General features: G+C 30.0%; 2 protein-coding genes across 3 annotated transcripts; both read right to left on the bottom strand.

Annotated features, from left to right (window-relative positions):
* Window positions 1–3,656: 3,656 nt before the first annotated feature.
* LOC123203844 (flavonol 3-O-glucosyltransferase UGT89B1-like) lies at window positions 3,657–5,150 on the bottom strand. Its single transcript, XM_044620293.1, has one exon. It carries the CDS (start codon window positions 5,089–5,091, stop codon window positions 3,709–3,711), a length of 1,383 nt encoding a protein of 460 aa, XP_044476228.1. The 5' UTR covers window positions 5,092–5,150; the 3' UTR covers window positions 3,657–3,708.
* A 1,410-nt stretch (window positions 5,151–6,560) lies between these two features.
* LOC123204933 (phosphatidylinositol 4-kinase gamma 7-like) lies at window positions 6,561–9,555 on the bottom strand. 2 transcript variants are annotated; one of them, XM_044621751.1, is made up of 2 exons: window positions 9,330–9,555; window positions 6,561–8,688 (listed from the first exon to the last, which is right to left on the bottom strand). In XM_044621751.1, the coding sequence occupies exon 2, from the start codon at window positions 8,476–8,478 to the stop codon at window positions 6,697–6,699; it is 1,782 nt and encodes a 593-aa protein (XP_044477686.1). In that variant the 5' UTR covers window positions 8,479–8,688; window positions 9,330–9,555; the 3' UTR covers window positions 6,561–6,696. The 2 variants fall into 2 exon arrangements, with proteins under 2 accessions (XP_044477686.1, XP_044477685.1); XM_044621750.1 differs by having other exon boundaries at window positions 9,325–9,554.
* Between the last annotated feature and the right edge of the window lie 11,610 nt (window positions 9,556–21,165).

Below are 21,165 nucleotides of genomic sequence, written 5' to 3'. Positions count from 1 at the left end.
ATAATAATAATTTATATATAATAATTTTTATGATAATTTATTTTTAAAATAATTTTTAAAATTTAACTTTTTTTTAAAAAAATTGCATAGTGTTAACGGTGATAACGACGATGATGCTTGTAGAAAGAGCCAACTGGCAGAAGGACAAACATTGGATGTAACATGTTAAGCTTTTGTGGAACAGTCGTGCGTTGTGCTTTTGACAGTTATCGGATACTCTTTCATGAATTATAATATTTTTTTAAGATTATTATTTTATTCAATAATAATTTACCTAATTAATTATTCTTAAAATACTTTATTATGGTAATGTAATGCGAGGAAATCAACGTGAATGATATAAATTCAAGGCCAAGGGGCTAATCCCACCTCCTAAGGTTCATTGGACTCTCAAATTAGTACCTAGTAATTATTAAAAGCTTAATATAAAAAGAAGTAATTAAATTTTATAAATAAAATCGTTATTTTATTATAATATATTAAAAATAATTAAATTTTATCAATTTTTTCTTAAGTTTAAAAAATTAATAATTTTTTTAAAATTAAGTTTTGAAATATTATATTTTCTCTTATAAGAGTTTATTCTTTTCTCTCTCTCTTTTTCGATGTCATCACCGATCGGCTTCTTTCTCCCTTCTCTTTTTCAACATCGTCTCTGAATGAAAGATATCATCTTTGTCCAGTGATAAGAACATTTTTTGTTTGCAAATAACATTAGAAAATGGGAGGGACAGAGAAGTTGATTGGTGACAACACCAAAGAAGGGAGAGAAAGAAAAAAGAAACCTTAGAGAAGGAAATATAATATTTTAAAGTTTAATTCTGGAGAAAAAATTATTAGTTTTTTAAATTTAAAAGAAAAAATATGATGATAACTAATTCTATTAATTTTAACCGCCTACAAATAAATATTTAAATTTTTTATAATTAATGAATGCTAATTTAGGAATGCAATGAACCATGTGTCGGAATAAGTCCTCTGGCCTAAATTTATATTTATAAAATTATTATTCAAATTATATGCTTGAAAACATTATTTTTACAAAAATAAGACCTTAACAATAAAAATAAAACGCTAATAATTTAAGACCTTAACAATAAAAATTTTTATATTTATAATTATTTAATTAAAATTTCCAAATTTTGTAATAATTTAAGAATTAAAAAATTATAATGGAAATTTTAGTTAAAATAAATAAAAATATAAATTATTTCCTATTTATTTCAATTATTTTTATAAATAAATTGGCATCAGTTGATTTTATATAATTTTTAAAAAATATATAATTGTAGAGTTGGGGAAGAAAAACCGCGAGAGTGAAGTGGGGAGGGGGAGAAAATACCGCAAATAAAGATAAATGGTCTTATTTGGAAAAAAATTATTTTTCATTTTAACCTTTTAAGTAATTTTCTCCTGTATTTATCAATATTTTGATCAAGGTTTTTAAAACCGGATTGAGATAAAAATCATTTTAAGTACTGATTTTGGTCGGAGCGGTTGAACCGTTTGAACCGGTCGGTTAGACCGAAATTACAATTTAATCATAAAATTTGTATGTGTACGTTGTTGCTTTACTTTCTGCTTCTCATATAAATACTTTTTAATTCTTATACGTTACAATTTAGTCAAAATCGGATCGGGATAAAAACTGTTTTAAGTACGTTGTTGTTTCAATTCAGTTTTTATCACTTTATATTGTTTCAGTTCCCTCACTATACAAACACAAACTCATAACATGCAGTATTATTTAAAACTTTTAATTTGAAACTTTCAAAAGTTTTTACAACCTTAAGCAATTGATTCACCAAAGAGTTTATAAGGCCTTACAAAACACCAGTTTCTCGTCATTGCATGATAAGTCGACGGTCACAACAGCAATGAAAACTCATCATCGTCAGCCATTGTCTGAGCTTGGGAAGTCGTCGTGAAACTGCTGCCTTGTGAGCCTGCAAACCAACACCCCTCGACGGTAGCGTCGTCGTCGGCAGCCATATTTAAACCATCGTCGGCAAGGAATAGGAAATTCGTTGGCTGTAGCAATTGAGGACTGCGTCTGCGTGCACTGCAAGGAAGAGGAAAAAAGAAAAATAGTGTTTTATATGCAGCCTTGAACTGGGATCTGTATGGACCGGATTGAACCGCAATTCAAGCGAGAACCGACTGTTCAATTGCTGTTCAATCTGATTTCTATTCCAAAACGGTTTTGCCTTCAATAGAACCCAACTACAATACCGGTTCACAGACCAACCGGTTTGATCAACTGATCCGATTTGATTTTTAAATCCTTGATTTTGATAATTAGATCGAGCCTTGACCTATACAAAGGTCTTATATGGGTCAAATTTTGTCCGATCTATTGATCAAATTAATGATATCAATGTATTTCATTAGAAATAGAAACAAATTTTAAATTAGGTTTATTATCTGGATTTCTTGGATATTTTTGAATAATAAATATAGGAGATATCTTTTTTTTCATTAAATATATTGAATTTTATTTTTTCCTTTTAAGAGATTTAATTTTCATATTGAATAAATCGAACTTCCAAGTAAACTGATTATTTTATAGTAATTTAGGGTTTAGATTATTAGATTAATGAAAACATTAAAAATAAATGAAGCTTTCATTTTGCCCTCCTTTTTATAAAATATGAACAAAAAGACTTATTCTCAGCCACACTTTATTAAAAACTCAAACTAATACCCACTAAATATTAGAAACCAAACTTTCACCTATAAACTATTAAAGTTAATAAAATTTATTAGTTTTAAGAGTTAAATTATTATTTAATTAATGATATTTTAAAAAATAAAATTTTATTTTATTTTTCTTTAAATTTTAAAAATTAACAATTTCTGTTAGACCTTTAAGTGTTTTGATTATATCAAAACTAAGTTTAAAGTTGTTAATCAATATTTAACGAACTAATAAAGTCTATGACATAAAATTCTTACGATCGAAAAATGACCGAAATTTATACTTTCAATTTTTTTGATACAAGATATTCGTCCTTATGAGATGTCTATCCTTGAAAGTTTGGAGTTCTAAAAAATTTTTGTCAAATAGATAGGGACCCCTATCTAGTTTGGAGGACAACCATGTAATGCCCGTCCCCTCTCCAATATATTCGATAGCCATTTTGTATATATACACATTTGTATAACCAAAATAAATATACTTGATATTACTTAATATATAATTAAATACTCGAAACTGAATATTACTAATTTTGTCCTTAATTTAAACCCTTGTTAACACAGTTTTAAGCCATTAATCCATTACAATATAATGATTTAATAGCTGATAAATGGTAATGAAAACATTCAACCACAGCTTCCATCTGATATCCATTAGATTGCAGTAAATCAATAATTATTAAATTATGTTGTAATTTAAATTAATATATTTTAATTCTATTTATAAACATAATTAAAAGATAATGAACAACTTTTTTATTTTTGAATACTATAATGATAAATTATTTTTATTTTTGTATTTCATAAGCACTGAATATTACCGAAATGCCATCAGCATTTGGGCTTTTACCATTAGCAACATTCTAATTTCCTTTTTTTTTTTTAATCGATGATTAAAAATTGATTGCGGTGTAAGTAGACTGCAAAAATTAATACTACTAAGTACACCCCATTCAGCGTTTCCTTTAATTGGGCCATGGATCTGACTTCTGAGCTTTCGGCCATAGCCGTTTACTCGTTCAAGCTTCTGATACTCTTAACAAATTCATCCAATTCTCTATACGAACTTCCTCCTTCCGCCACCGCCTTCAACACTGCCTCTTTCACTTGCTTTGCTCTGCCCCTCTCTGCTCTGGCTCCATTCACTGACTCTGATAACAATCGAGCCAACTCGTTTGACTCCGGAATGTTCTGAGTCCCCTCACCAACTCGGATCCCCAAGCCTAAGTCCTCAACCAATACCCGTGCATTCATGAACTGCTCCGCCCTCATCGGCCACGCCAGCATCACCACACCCGCCACCGTTCCTTCCAGCGTGGAGTTCCAGCCGCAGTGAGTTAAAAAAGCGCCCACCGCTCGGTGTTTTAATATCTCCACTTGTGGAGCCCATCCCTTGATGATGTAACTCCTCCCAGCCACACGATCTAAGAACCCGTCTGGGATGTCGCCGTAATCGCCTGCCACGTTTTGCTCGTCTGGCTGCTTCACGCACCAGACGAAATGGACTCCACTTTTCTCCAACGCGGCAGCCAGCGGGTCGATTTGCTTACGTGTCAGAACGACACGACTCCCGAAGCACACGTAGACAACAGAACCGTCTCCACGGGCATCGAGAAACGCCATCAAATCGTGACATGGCATAGAGCTGGACCCACCACGGCCGGCCACGTCATCATCTTGAGGCAGAACAGGTCCTACTGCCCAAATAAAATCGTGACCGAGTTCTTTCTTCATGTTTTCAATGTAAACTCGTTCCAACTCAGTGGAGGTGTTTAAAACGACTCCCCAACTTGCCATATTTCCCAGCCAAACGTTCTTGCGAAATTCCCAAATTGCCTCTCCTTCTTTGTTTCTTGTATAAAGAGGAGGGAGCTGATACCAGGGGAAAACTGGACAATTTGGTAAGTTCGGAAATGTTACTAACGAGTTTCCGTTATTAGGGTCTTCTACTTTGGGTAAATCCCGCCATAATGTAAAAAACATGGACAAGCCAAAGGCGCCAGACGGCGAGAAAACGACATGTGGCAGGCCGACCTCGGAGGCTAATTGGTGAGTCCAACCGAGGAAGAAATCGAAAATCATGACGGCGGGAGGGGGCTTTTGTGATCGGAGCCATTGAAGGAGGAGGGGATAGTGAAGGTCGTGCAGGGAGGTGTGGAGATTAAAGCTTCCGTTTGCATTGGAAGCTTCTGGATAAGGGAAGATTAGAGGGTGAAGAGATTGGTGAGAGGATAGAAGTGGCTGGAGTAAAGATAGGTTGTTTTCAGTGATCAACACGGTGACGGATAGGCCGCGGGCAAGTAAGCGGCGCGTGAGGTCGAGGAGTGGGGTTACGTGGCCGGCGGTTGGATATGGATAAACGAGAATGTGGGGTTTGGCGGTGGACATGGCCATGGCTTCGATTGGTTCACCAAGAAAATAAGATGTCAGATGTTTGAATTTCAGGTGATTGTTCGTTTTTATAGGCTTCGTGCAGTATTGGTGGACTGAAATACGTCACGCATGACGTCATTAATACGATTAATTAATGGATTACGAGAGCCAGAAAAGGCAGTTTAGTTCAGGACCACATTACGTACGGGCCAAGGATGCATTGGTGGTGGATTACTTGCTTTAATTGTTTATTTTTTATTTTAAAATAATATTATTTTAATTTATATAATTTAATTTATACAATTAATTAATTTATATATATAACACTGCACTAAAAAGTTTTTATCAAACAAATTTTAATTATTATATTGATGTAATAATGAACCTACACATTAAAAAAAAATATTATTTATAATACCCTACTTTATTTATATTATTTTTCTAAATTATCCTATATTTAAACAATATTATCTTTTTTTTTTTTTTTGTCTCTAAAATCAAATTTTAACTTACGTTCCCAGATAACAATATTAAACTCTCTTTTCAATTTCACTTTTAATTTATATGTTTTAACTTTCGAACTTAGTTTTGTGGTAAAATTATGAATTTAATATATATATTTTTACATCCCTAGTTCATTTGGTTGATGAGTTTTCCTATAAGTTTTCATTGCAATTTTCATTTTATACATTTTTTTAATATATATATATATTATATGATTAAGTGATTTTAAATTAATAATAAAATAATATTTAATCATATAAGGACACATTTATATACGTATATATTTATATACAAAAAAATATATACACATAATATTACTCATGATAATATATTATTTTTTTACCGAAATTATATATATATACACACATAGTTTTATTGATTCTACATATCCATAAAATTTTTCTGTAGAGGTTATATAATAAAGTAATGATATGTATATATATTTTTTGTATACAAATATATTCACACGTAAATATATAATTTTTGTATATAGTTTAGAAATATGGATAATATATTATTATATAATTTAATAATTTTAAATTAAAAATAAAATAATATTTAATTATATAATAATATATTATCTATAAATATGTTAGTTGTGTATAAAAATATGTAAACATATGGAATTATCGTCAAATGGACCTGTGAAAAATTTGGTAGGCACCTTGGGTGTAATTTTTAGAAATCATAATTCTGCCGGCCCCAGTATAACCTCCCTTCTAAGTTAGTGCTTGAATAAATAATTCAACTTGCAAAATGGTTTTCATCTACAGTCTCATCTTTGGTTGTGCATCCAATTGGGTACTTATTTTATATAACATATTATTTAAATATTTAATTAATTATTTAAAACTAAGTGTAAATAAGACATGAAATATTTATACCTATTCTTTCAAGAGGCAAATTAGTAATATATTTCAATAAAACTATATACACATATATAATGTGTCCTCATATGATTAAATGATTCTGAATTAAAGAGAAAATAATATCTAATCACATAATAATATATCATCTATGTATTTAAATTGTATACTAAAAGTGTAAACATATAGAATTGCTCGCAACATTTTATTCTTCACTCTTTGCCTTTTTACTTAACGCAAAACCTTAACCATTCATTCAGAACTTGCATGAAGTTCCAAGCCTCTGTCTCTGTCTCCACCCAATAGTTGAGCACCTTCTTTTGGTGAAAGCAGGGTGGAGCAGCTCCTTAAACTGTTCAAGAAACACACTCCATTCTCCTTCCTTCATATCAACAAGCTTAACGAAACATTGGCAATTCGATAGCTTTTCATCTGCACTTCTTATGCTTTCAGATATGGAACCCATCAGTTGACTTTCTTCTGGTTTTGCATCGAGGTGAGGCCAGCTTCTCTCATGGATGTTAACAGGTTGGGATACTTTGGGAGTTGTTTGAATCCAGTTCCATTGTTCCTCTTCAAGAGTCTCTAGTTCAGATGGAATGTCTCCACTCTCAAACTCTGCATCTTCACAATCTAGATCAAACAGACATTGTTCCTCTCTTCCATTGCCATCGAAGTATGATAACTCCCTGTCAATCATGATTCTCCGAGCCTCGAGGCATAAAGCCTCGAGCTCACTCGGCTCCTCCTCTTTGGAACTAAATTCTCTACTCATCATCTCACCAATCTCAGAAAGGCAGAGTCCAAAAGCAGCTGCTTCCTTAAGGAATATTGTGCAGAGTACCAAAACTCGGAGACATCCCTCTCGAATCATGGGTAGCTCTGTCCGTAGCATCTCAGAGTCATGAAGGGGATCTAAATTTTTTATATACTCGAGCTCATCCTCAGAGAAGGGAATTGAAGCCTGAGGCCAATGAATCCACTCAAAGTATGGATCTTCCAAGCACTCTGGCAAGCAAAGGCCATGATCAATTGGAATGAGCTCCACTTGACTGAATCTCCCAACACCACCAAGCTTCCGCACTAGAAGGTTTCCAGCATGCCTATCGGTGTTAAAGATCCTGATATCCAATATCCCTATTCTATGTATAGCAGCGACTGGAAACCTTAAGGTTCCGTAGTCACCAGCATCAAAATCATGAGGCATGAACTGCTGCAGAGATGCAATCTTGCTAACTTTCTCCCTCTTGTGAAGCTTATTTCCCACCACAGCATCATTGAGATTAAAGATAGAGTGTGTAACTTTTACAAGAACAGTTGGAGGCACATTTGCAAAGTTATTGTAGTCCAAAAGGTAGGCAGCTACTTCGCGAAAACCTGTTTCACCAACTCTCACTGATCGTTTCAAGCCTGGCTGCCCAAGAGCTTTCCCTAAAAATCCTTTGGGATTATTTGGTGCAAAAGGTTCCTCATCAGTTGGCTTAACAATAGCAATATTGTCACCTTTGCAGTTCCTGAAGAAGTAAGCACCGCCAAGCCCACTATGGATGGGGATGGGATCAACACCATTCTTGATAGCCTTAAAAATATCCTTAATAAGTTCATTTGTTCTAGGGAAGCAACTCAAGCTTCCCAATATCTCAATTGGACCACTCTGATCCCTTTGTTGTTGATCCTTTCCAGTAGGTGAAAGACATGGAGTTGATGAGCTCCGGTGCATGGCATTCCTAGTCAAAAGAAGAGGAGAATCATTTCGAATGGCACTGAGATCATTGTTGAGCGTAAGATCTCCAAATGTCAAGGAGCTCTCATCAGTAGGTACATTGAGTGCAAGCTGCAGCCTTCTCTTCACCGTGCGAGCATTGTCATTTCTATTCAACTCCATCCCCAAAACACATCCATTATCAGTCTGTACAAACACTCGCCTTGTCCCTGTGGATTTTGTTCTTAAGTCACCATGATACTCTATACCGCAATGACTATTCAAAACTGAAACAACCATCTGTGTCTGAACGGGACTCCCAAAATTCTGAGACATCCGAAAGCCTGTTGTTTTCAAGGCCCGCAACAACTGTGATTTCACGGTAGAGATTATTCTTCCCCCTCAAGCAGGTGCCACAGCCTGACACCAATTGAAAGAGGGAGATATATGTGTGCCGATCAATCATCAAATTATCAATGGAACCGCCACCCAATCACCAATTCAAATCCAAATCATGAAGAAATAGCCAAAGGCTCCATCACCAACCTGCATATTCGAAACATAATCAGCAAAATTCAAGACATAATTACATAACATAAAGTCCAACTTAGCAACAAACAGAAACGATCTTCATGCAGAAAAAGTAAATTTCTGAATTCAATCAAAGAAATAAACGATCATCATCAAATATATGTAAAGAAAAGAAAAGAGAAAGAAACAACACGGTTTCTACACATTAAAACAATATCTCACTACCTGTACCAAGTACTAATTTGTAACTAATTCTGTTTGGTGGTTGAGAAAACTAAGGGCCTGACAGAGAATCGTAATCCAAATTTAGTACCCCTTCACTCGGCTGATAAAAGCCATACAGCCTATGTTTAGTACGCCCTCTCATTTTGTTAGACATTGATCAGCGAATAAAGTAACTAGTTTAATTAAAATTTTTTATTTCCTTTCTTCCTTCCATCCATTTCTTTTCCTTTTACACATTTTCTTGTTAAACAAGCAACAAACCGCACCTCAAAAGAAGGCATAGAAAGACTCACTTTAGCTTGTTATCAATTCATGAAAGAAAGAAAGCTTTGAAGAGTAAAGAACAAGAATGCAAAAACCGGATAAAACAAACTCATGCAAGAAGAACAGAGCATCAAATCATATAGTTTTGAAAGGAAAACTCACCGAACTGGAGAGACTACCGAGGGAAGATCAGTGAGAGAAGAGAGAATCGGGAGCGTCGAACAAACTATTCTGAAAGATCAACGGTTGAGAATTCAATAGCTTGAGAGTTGAATAGAGTGACCTTTGAAACTAAAAACTAAGCCTCTCCTTCTCTCTCGCCCTCTCTCTTCTTTCTTTCTTTCTCTCTTCTCTATCGTGGATTCTCCTGAGAATGTTTCTTTTTTAAAGTGGTTTTCCTTCTGGTTTCTTATGAGCATCGAGGAAGAAACTTTGACGGTTCTCAATTGAATTTACCATAAGGTTCTCCGTTTCACAACTTTTTGACTCATAACTATATACAAACTTTATAGATTAGTTTATTGGAATTTTTGCTCTCTCCTCAATTTAAAATTTTCTTATTTGTTAAAAAAAAAAAAAGGAAAATTCATGCCTGAACCTATATAGAATGTAGGGATGGCAATAGAAAAGGATCGAGAGGATATCTCAATTCTCATTCCTATTACGGGGATAAAAAAAATTCTTCATCCCCTCTTTGGGAAAAATAATTCTCTCCCTAAAAGAAAAAATCTTTTTTATATATTTTATAAACACAATATAAATATATTAAATAAAAAATTAATTAACATTAAAATCAATCCACCATTTTAAATGTTACAAATATTATATATTAACCGTTTTAACATGAATAACAAAAATATAAATAATTTAAAATTATAAAAATATATTAGTATTTTAAGTAAATATTTTAAAATAAATAAATTGGGACAAAGATAGAGACGAAGATAAGGATGAGGGCAGAAAAGGGATACGTGTATCCTAACTCTGATTGCAAAGATTTTTTGTCCTGTCCTTGTCTCTTTTCTTATTTTTATTGGAGAATTTTCTTTTCATTAAGGTCGAAAACCTTAAATTCAAACTGAAATTCCAATCTCTTAATTACCATGAGGCAGAAAAAATGAAAAAAAATAAATAACAAATTAAAAATTTTGGTCCTTGATGGTTAAAAAGCCCGTACTCTAGTCCTGGACGGTCAATTCAATACACCTCGTTTCTAAGTGAACAACCCCAAATGAAAGCCGTCTGATGAGATCAGAAGTTGCAATCATCAGCGCAAGGGTGACACGTGTGAATGACGTGGAAGATAGTGATTGGTTGGGTTGGTGGAAATGTCCCCGTTACACAGAGCAACACCTGCTTCCCGTATACCGGGCAGACATAATATAAAAAGTAAATATGACAAATGTCATACCAATCAAACAAAACCGGTGGTTTACTATATAGGCCAAATAACTATGTCCCACCCAAGGTTTGATGCAAGTTACTTCTCACCCATTAACTATAAAAAATCTAAATATTTATCTATTTGTTAAATTTTACCATTACAATCAAAAATAAAATCATTATATATAAATTTTATTTAAACTCATATTTTAAAATTACCTTTAAATTTTCAAATTTTTATTTTTACCATCTAAACTCATATTTTTCAAATTTAAAAATTAACTTTTTTTATCAGAAATTTAAGATTACAAAACTCTATCTTTTTATCATATACAGTTGCCCCTCTAAATTTTTAAAAAATTTTAGTTATACCCCGATCTTCCTTTCTCCTTCTCTTCGATGACAATTTATCATACTAACCATTAATCTCTCATTTTTATATTGTTTGTTGCTTTTCCTTTCCTCTCTGATGAAGACGATCGAAGAAGAAAAACCAATCAACCAAGATGGCAAGAGGGATAAAGCCAATGATGGTTGGTTGTCCAAGAAGAAGATCTATAAACCGAAGTAAAATAGGGATTAAATTGAGATGTTTAAAAAACTCTAGATGGCCACTATTATTACAAAAAGATGAGAATTTAGGGCGAATTTTGGAAGGATTTTAATGCATGATGTCAAAAATTTCTTTCACACTTTTTAGGATACTGACTGCGAATCAGGTAAAATATCAAAATCCGTAATAATATTTCATTAATAAAACTATGTAAATAGGCCGGCGCATATAATTTTATGAGCAATACTATATGTACCTATTTTAAATACACAAATATATACATATTCATATGTGTCATCATATGATTGGTTATTATTTTATTCTTAATTCAAAATCATTCAATCATATGATGACACATATAAACGTGTACACATTTGTGTATCCAAAGTGGGTACACATAGTTTTATTGTAATTTTATATATAAATAATATTATATTATTATATAATTAAATATTATTTTATTTTTAATTTAAATTTATTTAATTATATGATAATATATTATTTATATATAAAATTAGACATATAATATTATTTATATTTGATAGATTAAAAAATATAAATAAAACTATATTTACTTATTTTTGAGACATAATTTAAGTATAAAAATAATGTGTCATTATATGATTGATCGATTTTAAATTAAAAATAAAATAATACCTAATCATTTAATTAAATTATAATTTTTAAAACATAATATAAATATATAAAATAATTATGAAATATATATATATAAAATAACAAAATAAATATGAAAAAATAAATTATACACTTAATTATTTATTAAAAAATTTTGATAAATATAATTATATATATGTATTTTTAAAAAATATAATTTAGTTTGGTTCAGTTTAAAAATTATTAAAACTGTAACCCAAACCGAAAAAAATAATTAAAAAATTTTTTAATCTAAAACAAACCATTTTATAATCCAAACCAGAACGTAAATTTTACGCAAGATGGGAAAGAGTCATTCGGCCTATTCAAAACCCATGAGTGTAGACGAAAATTCTCTGATATTGCCTTTCAATCCATTCCCGTGAATTGGCCCCACGATGAGTTAGAAAAGGGTTCGTCTTCTTCTCTTTTTCACCTTTTGAATTCCATTGGTTCTTGACTTTTATCCACTCTCATCTTCAACAAGTGGCAAGTCTAGAGAGAAAATGACAGGCATTTTAATATGAGAAGATTGAAGTGATCAAAAGTGCAAGGCATCAAAGGGACAGGTAGATCAAAATGTGAGTCAAATATAAGAAGATAAGGATTAGGTTTATGATTTCAAATATTTCCAATCATTTGAAAAGATCATCTTCATATGGTTTATAGTTTCTTTTCTCACTTGTAAATCACAGTACAATGCTTCCAACTTTACTCTCTTTAGAATGGTTCAAACTGAATTACGTTTGTATTAAGAGAAAGTTTGAATGGTTAAGTATGAAAATTTCAAATTAAATTATGCATTTTTTGTCTCTATCGATGTCTTTTGCAAAACGAGAAGATGATCGGAGTTTTGAAAAAAGCAAAGATGGCGATGGCTACTATCACCGTCGATAGAAAGGAAAAAAAAACCCTAAAGATTTGGGAGAGATAGAGTTAAAACTAGAGTAAAATGTCAATTTTTAAAATCTGAAAAATAAAATAAGATAAAATATAAGAAATAACGGTTTTACTATTTACTCTAACAGAAAGCTAACTCATAAATTAGTATTTGGATTTTTAAAACTTTACGGATGAAATTTTTTGGAAATACGCTAAACCTTGGGTGGGAGTAAGTCTTTTTTCCATAGTTTTAATGAACAACTGTAACTAGAGGGTTGTTGAGAGCTGACCTTTATTTGCTTTCGGAATTTGTTGCGTTTTGCAGATGAGAAGGAGAAATGCTGAGTGAGATAGATGACTCTTCACTCTTCAGCCGTTAATGTCTACCTAAAATCATTGCCAAGGCAAGTAAAAGAAGCTATGCATCAGACACTAATTTGGTACAACTTTGATTTGCGGTAAACAAATTAGGTAACAAAAACCTATATTTTTGCAATATATTATATTATAGGACAGTATTTTAAAAATAAAATAATAAAAAATTACAGGCCAAATACTATTTTCCACCCGAGTTTAAGTGCTATTACAAAACACACCCGTGAGGTTTGAAAAATCTAAAATCTCACCCATCCATTAAAAATCTTAGTTAAGGGAAAGGGTAAAATTATCTTTTAACAAAAAAATTAAAGTTTTATTTCTTTGGCCCCCCTCAACTTGAAAACTCATAATTCAGCCCCCACCTGAAGTTTAAAAAATTAAAATTTCTCCCCTAGGGTTTGCAAATCAAGGTTAGAATCATCGGAGATGGTCGTCTCCGGTGGCGTTGGCTCTTTTTCCCGACTCAACTTTCCTTGTCGATCACTTCTCAGCCACCAGCATAGGCTAGTTCCTCCTACACGTCTTCGTCGGATTTTCTTCGTCTCATAAGAAGAAGACCTTTGGAGGTTTCAGACGGAGATGACGTGGCCATCTAAGATCACCGATAATCATCTTTGTCCGAGACGAAGACACTCCGACAAAGATGATTTCTTTTTTGTCTGAGAAAATAGCCTACGTCGATGGCTGGGAAGTGATTGGCAGGGAGAGTTAAGTCAAGATGGAGAGCCAACGCCACCAGAGACGACCATCTCCGATGATTCTAACCTTGATTTGCAAACCCTAGGGGGGAAATTTTAATTTTTCAAACTTCAAGTGGGGGCTGAATTGTGAGATTTCAAACTGAGGAGTGGACATGTAACAAAACTTTAAATTTTTAAAATTTTTTATTAAATAACTATTTTACCCCTAACCATAACTGTGATTTTTAATAGATGGATAGAATTTTGAATTTTTTAAACCTCATTGATCTGTCTTTGAGATAACACTTAAACTTGAGGGTAAAATAGTCCTTTGGCCAAAATTATAATCATCACTTCATCATATTAAAGAATATAACAAACACTCCAAAAAATTTAAAATTTTTCATATATACTCTTATTATATCATCATTTTTTTTAAAATGTATCAATATGTAATAGGTAATATATATCGTATCACAATATACATATTGCATTATACGATATATCTACTGTATCCTATTAATTTGATACACTTTAGTGTATATATTATTTTTTATTTATATCATATTGTATTAGAGCAATATTATGCATACTTACTTTGAGTATACAAATAAATATACACTTATATGTGTTACTATATAATTAAATTTTATTTTATTTTTAATTTAAAATCATCTAATCATATGATAATATATATAAATATATATTTATTTATATATTTAAAATAAATATATATTAATTTTTTAATTATACCGTACTATATATATTATATATAATAGAATACTAACACCCATAACCCACAGCCGCAAGCATATCCATACCTTATTTTCTTGCAATTTTAGAATTGGAATTGGGCTGGACTAAAATAAGCCCAAAACGACCCAACCCATAAAGCCCTTTAATTCCAAAACGAATCAGAATTTACAAACTTCTTGTAGATTGGCGTGCCAAGAAAACCGGCCACCAACAGGTGTTCCCTGAGGTTAGGTGGCCTCGATCAATGAGCTACTGTTTTAAAAGGCCTAACGACTACATACAACCCAATGTGTGAAATAAATTCAATTTTTATTTGTTAATTACTAAAAAAATTAAATATTTATTTAAAAAAATTAAATATTTATTTATATATTTAATTTTATTTTTATTATCAGAAATAAAATAATTATTTAAAAATTTTATTCAAATTTATATTTTAAAATTATTTTAAAATTTCAAATTAGCATATGGCAACCATTACCGTCTCTGACAGTTAACTCTCTCCCCTTTACCTTTTTTTTTTTTTTAAATTTTTTTTTCTCTCTGATATTTTTCATGAGAGACAAAAAAATTGAAGGCAAAAAACAAAAATGGATCCACAAGGAATTGGAACCCGCGAATCTAAGACACTTGTCCCACAAGAGATTGGGCCACGTTTCACAGGTTATTACCAGCCAAAACAACACGCCAGTCGTGCACGTGACACTTACACGTCAGCACGTGAACCCCCTTTCACTTTCAAAAATAAATTGACCCGTAAACGACAGGTCACTTGGGAAAGGATTGCACATGCCCCCACTAAGTTCAGTTTTTAAAGATTAATAATTTGTTGGGTCCATTTTCCCATCTGCACGTGACACCGTCACGAGAAAGAGAGAAAAGCCACCGCCTACACTACCAGCACGTGCTCTCACGTATTCTTATTGTTCTTCTTTCTCTCTATCAAATCCCAAATCACGCCCATACCGCCGTTAAGCCAAAACAAACGGCGTGACGTTCCCACTGAAAAAAAAGGCCAAAGAAAACGGCGAATGTGACCCCACCGCACGGGAGACGGCAGGCAGGGTCGTAGATGAACGGTTGGGGATGGGCACACGTGGGCTGCTTCCTCCATACTCACGTGCCCTTTGTACGCCCACGTATTTTCTACAGTAAGGAATGAACCAACAAACAACCCCCGGCCCAGTAACAGAAGAAACAGCTCGTCGCCTCGACAGTTCATAGTATCAGATTGCGTTTACGTTACATCAGTATAAATTTTACAGTAAAGAATTTTAACTCTAATTTTATTTAAATTAAAATTATATCGAAAAATTTTAACATTAATCTAACGTTCTAATATTCAAATTAATTCAACACAATTTAAAATAACCTAAATTTGCCTATTAAAATTATTTTTAATAATTTAATTTATTTATTGAATTACCCTAACATACTTTAATAAAACGCACAATAGAAGATTTTGTCTTGTTTAAGTTATATGTCAAAACATTCAAAATACGTTAATAATTTTGTTACCTGAATTACATTCTTAATATTGAATAAAAAAAAATAAAATATTTAAATAAAAATTGAGAATAATATAAGTAATTACAATTATATGTAATCGATAACGATTATAATTGTTAGTGATGTTGTTCTTCAATATTTCTCTAATTTATTTATAACAAATCCTATTGAAGTAACATTTCTCTAAATATTTGTGTCGGTTCAAGTTACTTTCGTGTTAACCTTAATACTACCCATTTTAGTTTTGAATCGTATTAAATTGACTCAAAATAAATTTCATATAAAAAACTTTTTGTAATTTAAGTTAATAGGTCATATTAAAAAGAAATAATATTGTATGTATAAATAATAATATATTTTTATTTTATTTTATTTTAAAATTATTTAATTATATAATAATATATTATTATTTATGTATTAAATTATATATTTTATTAATATATTAAAAATTATAGATTCTAATCTTAATTAAGAAATTTTTAATTAAAAATTATATATTCTTAATTTAAAAAAAATTAGCAGAAATGTTTGTCAAATTTAAACCTATCCATAATTAATTGATCAAATTTAATATTTACGGGATTTAATTATTAAAATACAAGGAAAGTTGATGTGATGTGACAAGAAAACTAAAGAAATTGACAAAACAAAAACGGGATTTCTTTAATTATTGGTAAAACCACTTCCAATTAAATTAAAATATAAATGGAAAAACGGGATCCCGTTTATATTGGTGGGGGCCCAGATGAGTTGGCCACGTGATTTGGGAGGAGGCGTGAGGAAGTGGTCGGCAGGCATTTTTATTCACGTGATGGAGAGCGGATTCCACGGGAATATTGACAACTGTCTTTATTCATTATTCCAAAGAAAAAGAACGATTATTTATCCTAATCCACAGAATAAAAAGCATTTAGTTAACCCATCCCTAAACGGATTCCTTCAGCAGGGAATGTCCACCGTTACTGGCCAAAACTCTCATTGAACAACGTCGTTTGGTTCGCACGTCAGCCGCTTTCATGCAGAGCTGGTTTTGAATCGAATCAATTCAATTAGGGTTAAGTTAATTTAAATTTAAATTTTAAATTTTGAATATTTTTTAATTAAGTCAAATTTAAACTAACAGATATTTGATTTAATTCAAATTCAGTTTAAATCTATTATTTGAATTATAATTATTAATATCTTATAATATAATACAATATAAGTAAAAAACGATATATATTATAAGATATATTGAATTAATATGATATCATAAACATATCATATAATATAATATTAACACACTTTTTTTTAAATGAAAATAGAGTAAATGTGTATATAAATTTTTTTAAAAGTTTTAAAATATTTTAATATTTTCTAAAATGATGATGTGTCAATTAAAATTTTTTATTGTTTTATTAATATTTTATTATATTATTGTATCAAAGACGCATTATATGACATGATATTCAATACATGATATAAGAAAATTTGATTTTTGATATACAATAAGATACATGATTTAATTATCATGATTCTAATTAATAGTTCGATTCAGTTCAAATTAATGACTTCACTTATTATTTAGGTAGAATGATATCATTTTAATAATGAATCATAAACTTTAACTACAAATTCGAATAATTAATTCACATTAAACTTAAGTTGAATCAAAATAAATTATTTTTTATTTGAATTAAACTCGAATTATGCTTAATTTTGACTTAATAAATTTAAATTAAATTTATATCTAACTATTTTCTCTTTTAATCGAACTTAAATATAAAGATATTTAAATTTTACGCAATTGATATCCACCCTTATTTTTGTGTGTGCTTTTGCTTCACGCTAATTCTTTCTAGTATTTTTAAATTTTATTTTTTAAATCATAAAACATTAAAGTTGAAAATTAGTGTGAGACACAAAGATAAGTGGGAGATGGCTTTAAGGAATTGAATAATATTTGTGACACTAAATAAAATTGGAAAAGGAAAAGCAATATTATTTGTTGTCTTTGGAATCTTTATTTTTCTTTTAAGTCTACTTGTTTATTGACTCGAGTTTTAAAGGAGTAGAATTTTGTGCATGAATAATCAATATAATTTTATTTATAAATAATAATATATTATTAGATTATTAAATATTATTTTATTTTTAATTTAAAATTACTTAATCACACGATGATGTATCATTATTTGTATACATAATTTTATCAGTTTAAAGAATGATATTCCCTCAATTTTAGAGAATTATTTTCTATTTGTAGTTATGATTATAGGAATATTATTTATTGTATTAGTCTACTTTGTAAGTATTATTTAATAATAAATCGAGATTCTAGTGTGATATTAATAAAGAGATAGTCTTAGCTTGTCATGTTTTGTGTGTTTGGTTTGAGTTTAAAGAAATGGTTCGATTTGAGTAGAGTTCTTCATTGCAAAAAAAATTTGATTTCGTATGGGAATAAACAAAGGTGATTTAGAAACCCTAGTCATACAACACTCCATCAAAAATTATCATTTCCACTTTTATATATTGAAAAAAATATATGGGTTTAATAATTTATAATATGATATTTACATTTTTAATTATTTTTATTTATTTAATTATTTGAGGCATGACTGTCATTTTTTAAACTATTGAAGGATATAATGCAATTTATAATTTTCAAAACATCTCCAAATTTTTTTGGTTTACCAAAAATTCCCAAAAATTCATTGACACCTCTATTTTACTATTATAGTTCACCTGTGTATATGTTATCGACACTCTTATCTATAGTTCTAATAGTACAATTACCATTACAATTTGTCATCGTTTTTTGCTTAAAACTTGAAAAAGAAAAAAATGGTGAGGGTAAAAACAAAGAATAATAAGTGGGTTTTTATGTGATTTAGATATTTAAAAATTTTTATTTTTTATTTTTGTTATTTTTAACTATTTGATAATTTTAAAAGATAAAATAATTATGATAAAATGATAATTTTAGTTTGTTGATTTTTTCATTAATAGAATTTTATTTTGTGTGAAAAATGTTATTTATGCCATTTCTGCCTGAACAAGTTTGTTAGACTAAACTTCGGGGGTGAGAATGGAAGTTATTCTTTATTTTATCCATAATATAGTTATAATTTATTTATTTTATTATTATTGCCTAGAAAAATTATAGGTTTTCTGGAAATAAATGAGTGGGACCCAGTTCTAAGTAGGGTTAGTTGGTTGGGCTGGCCCATTCAAAGCGTGGGTGTCATTTTGGGATGCCCAACCGTAAATTTGCACGTGAGTTGCGGGGTCAACTCACGTGGCCCACCTCATCCTTTTGTGACGACAAACATGAAATGAGTTTCACGTCACTTTCCACGTTAGAAAGTTCGTGTAAAATGATGGAATAAGGAAATAAAATTGATGAGAATTGGAATCTATAAATAGTTGAGGCAATTTAATTAATTTTTTTAATAAAAAAATATATATCTATTTTAAATAAAAAATAAATATATATTATTATATTATTATATAATTAAATAATATTTTAATTTTAATTTAAAATTATTTTATCATATAATAATATATATAAATATGTACTCAAAATAGATACATATATGTTTATTGTAATTTTTAATTATTAACAAGCAATGTTATTTAAAAAAATAAGACTGTATTTAGACACAATATAGCTCTCAAACAATTGTTATCCATCTCCCCACCTCGTCATCGGTCTAACTTGTTCTTGTGGAAAAATTCTCTCCCTTTTTCATTGGAAAAAATTTTCACACTTTCTCCTTTACATCCTCATTAAAAACTATGCATACATACTTTTTATATATAATTTTGCTATATAAATTATGTGTTATCATATGATTAAATAATTTTAAATTAAAAATAAAACAATATTCAATTATATAATAACGCATCGTTTACATATCCAAATTATGTACATATAGCATTGCTCAGCTTAAAAAAAAAAAGAATATTTATTAGATGTCATGTGATATTTGTAATTATTCAAAACTTTGAAGTATAATTCAATATGTAAAGATTTAGGAAATATATATATAGGAGAGGAGACTAATTGAATAGAGGACAAGTTGAGAGAGGGACAGATTAGAAACATATTTAATTCGTCTTCGTTTTGTCCCCAACTGTTAAGTTTTTAGTTATTTTAATCCTCATTTTTATTAAGAAATCTCTTCTCTATTTAAACAGAGACGGGTCAAAAATGTAATTCTCTAGATCAAATTGTACTTTCTAAATTATATAAACAGAGTCGTGTTATAATTTCACACTTAAAATAAAATAATAATAATTTTGTCATAAGATTGACCCAACATTGCAATGGCATATCACAATCAATGTACAAGGATAGGAAGTCACAACATGTACCAAATCTTTGAATTTTCTTAAGAAATTGAAATTCATGTAAAGAGTAATATCCTCATCACCTTTCTTGACACAAATTTATTATGTTTCACATTTGATGCCTAATTCATGTCCCCTAAATATGTATCATGTGTAATATATGTTCAAAATTTTCTCGAAAATATTGAACTCAATGGAAGCAAAATATTCGCCATGTTCTACCAATTTCCATTATCAATAAAACTATATATACATATTTTTATTATATAATTTAAATATACAGACGATATATTATTGTATGATTGAACAATTTAAATTAAAGTTAAAATAACACTCAATCACACGATAATATATTAACTATGTATTCAAATTGTGTATTAAAAATATATACACATAATATTACTCTTTAATTAAAACCATGTATTATAAGCATTACTATGAAAAAAATACCGATAAAACTATGTATATCTATTTTAAGTATATAAATAAATAAATATTTAATATATGTTATTATGTAATTTAATGAGTTTGAATTAAAAATAAAATAATATCTAATCATGGGATGATATATATAAGTATATATTTATTTATGCATTTAAAATATATACGCATGCCTAGCTGTTACTATTGTGTTCATGCACGATAGTGTGAACACTATTAACCATGATTGTTTGAATTAAAAAAGAAACATATGTTTGTAGAGTTCTCTATCAAATTAAAAAAAAAAAAAAAGACAACTAGAACTAGAGAATTAAAAAGAAAATTAAAATAAACATGTAAATTAATTTTTTAATGCACCACGTTCTAATTGTAGGAAAATAATTTAACTTTTACTGGCTTCAAGCCAGAGTCATCTTTGTTTCAGATAGAGTT

The sequence above is a fragment of the Mangifera indica genome, chromosome 20 (assembly GCF_011075055.1).
Source record: "Mangifera indica cultivar Alphonso chromosome 20, CATAS_Mindica_2.1, whole genome shotgun sequence".
NCBI lineage: Eukaryota > Viridiplantae > Streptophyta > Magnoliopsida > Sapindales > Anacardiaceae > Mangifera > Mangifera indica.
Note: the sequence above shows the minus strand (reverse complement) of the source record. Positions and strands in the feature narration are given on the sequence as shown.

Coding starts and splice junctions, on each gene's coding strand:
- LOC123204933 (XM_044621751.1), bottom strand. CDS start 8,478: ATGTCTCAGAATTTTGGGAGTCCCGTTCAGACACAGATGGTTGTTTCA.
- LOC123203844 (XM_044620293.1), bottom strand. CDS start 5,091: ATGGCCATGTCCACCGCCAAACCCCACATTCTCGTTTATCCATATCCA.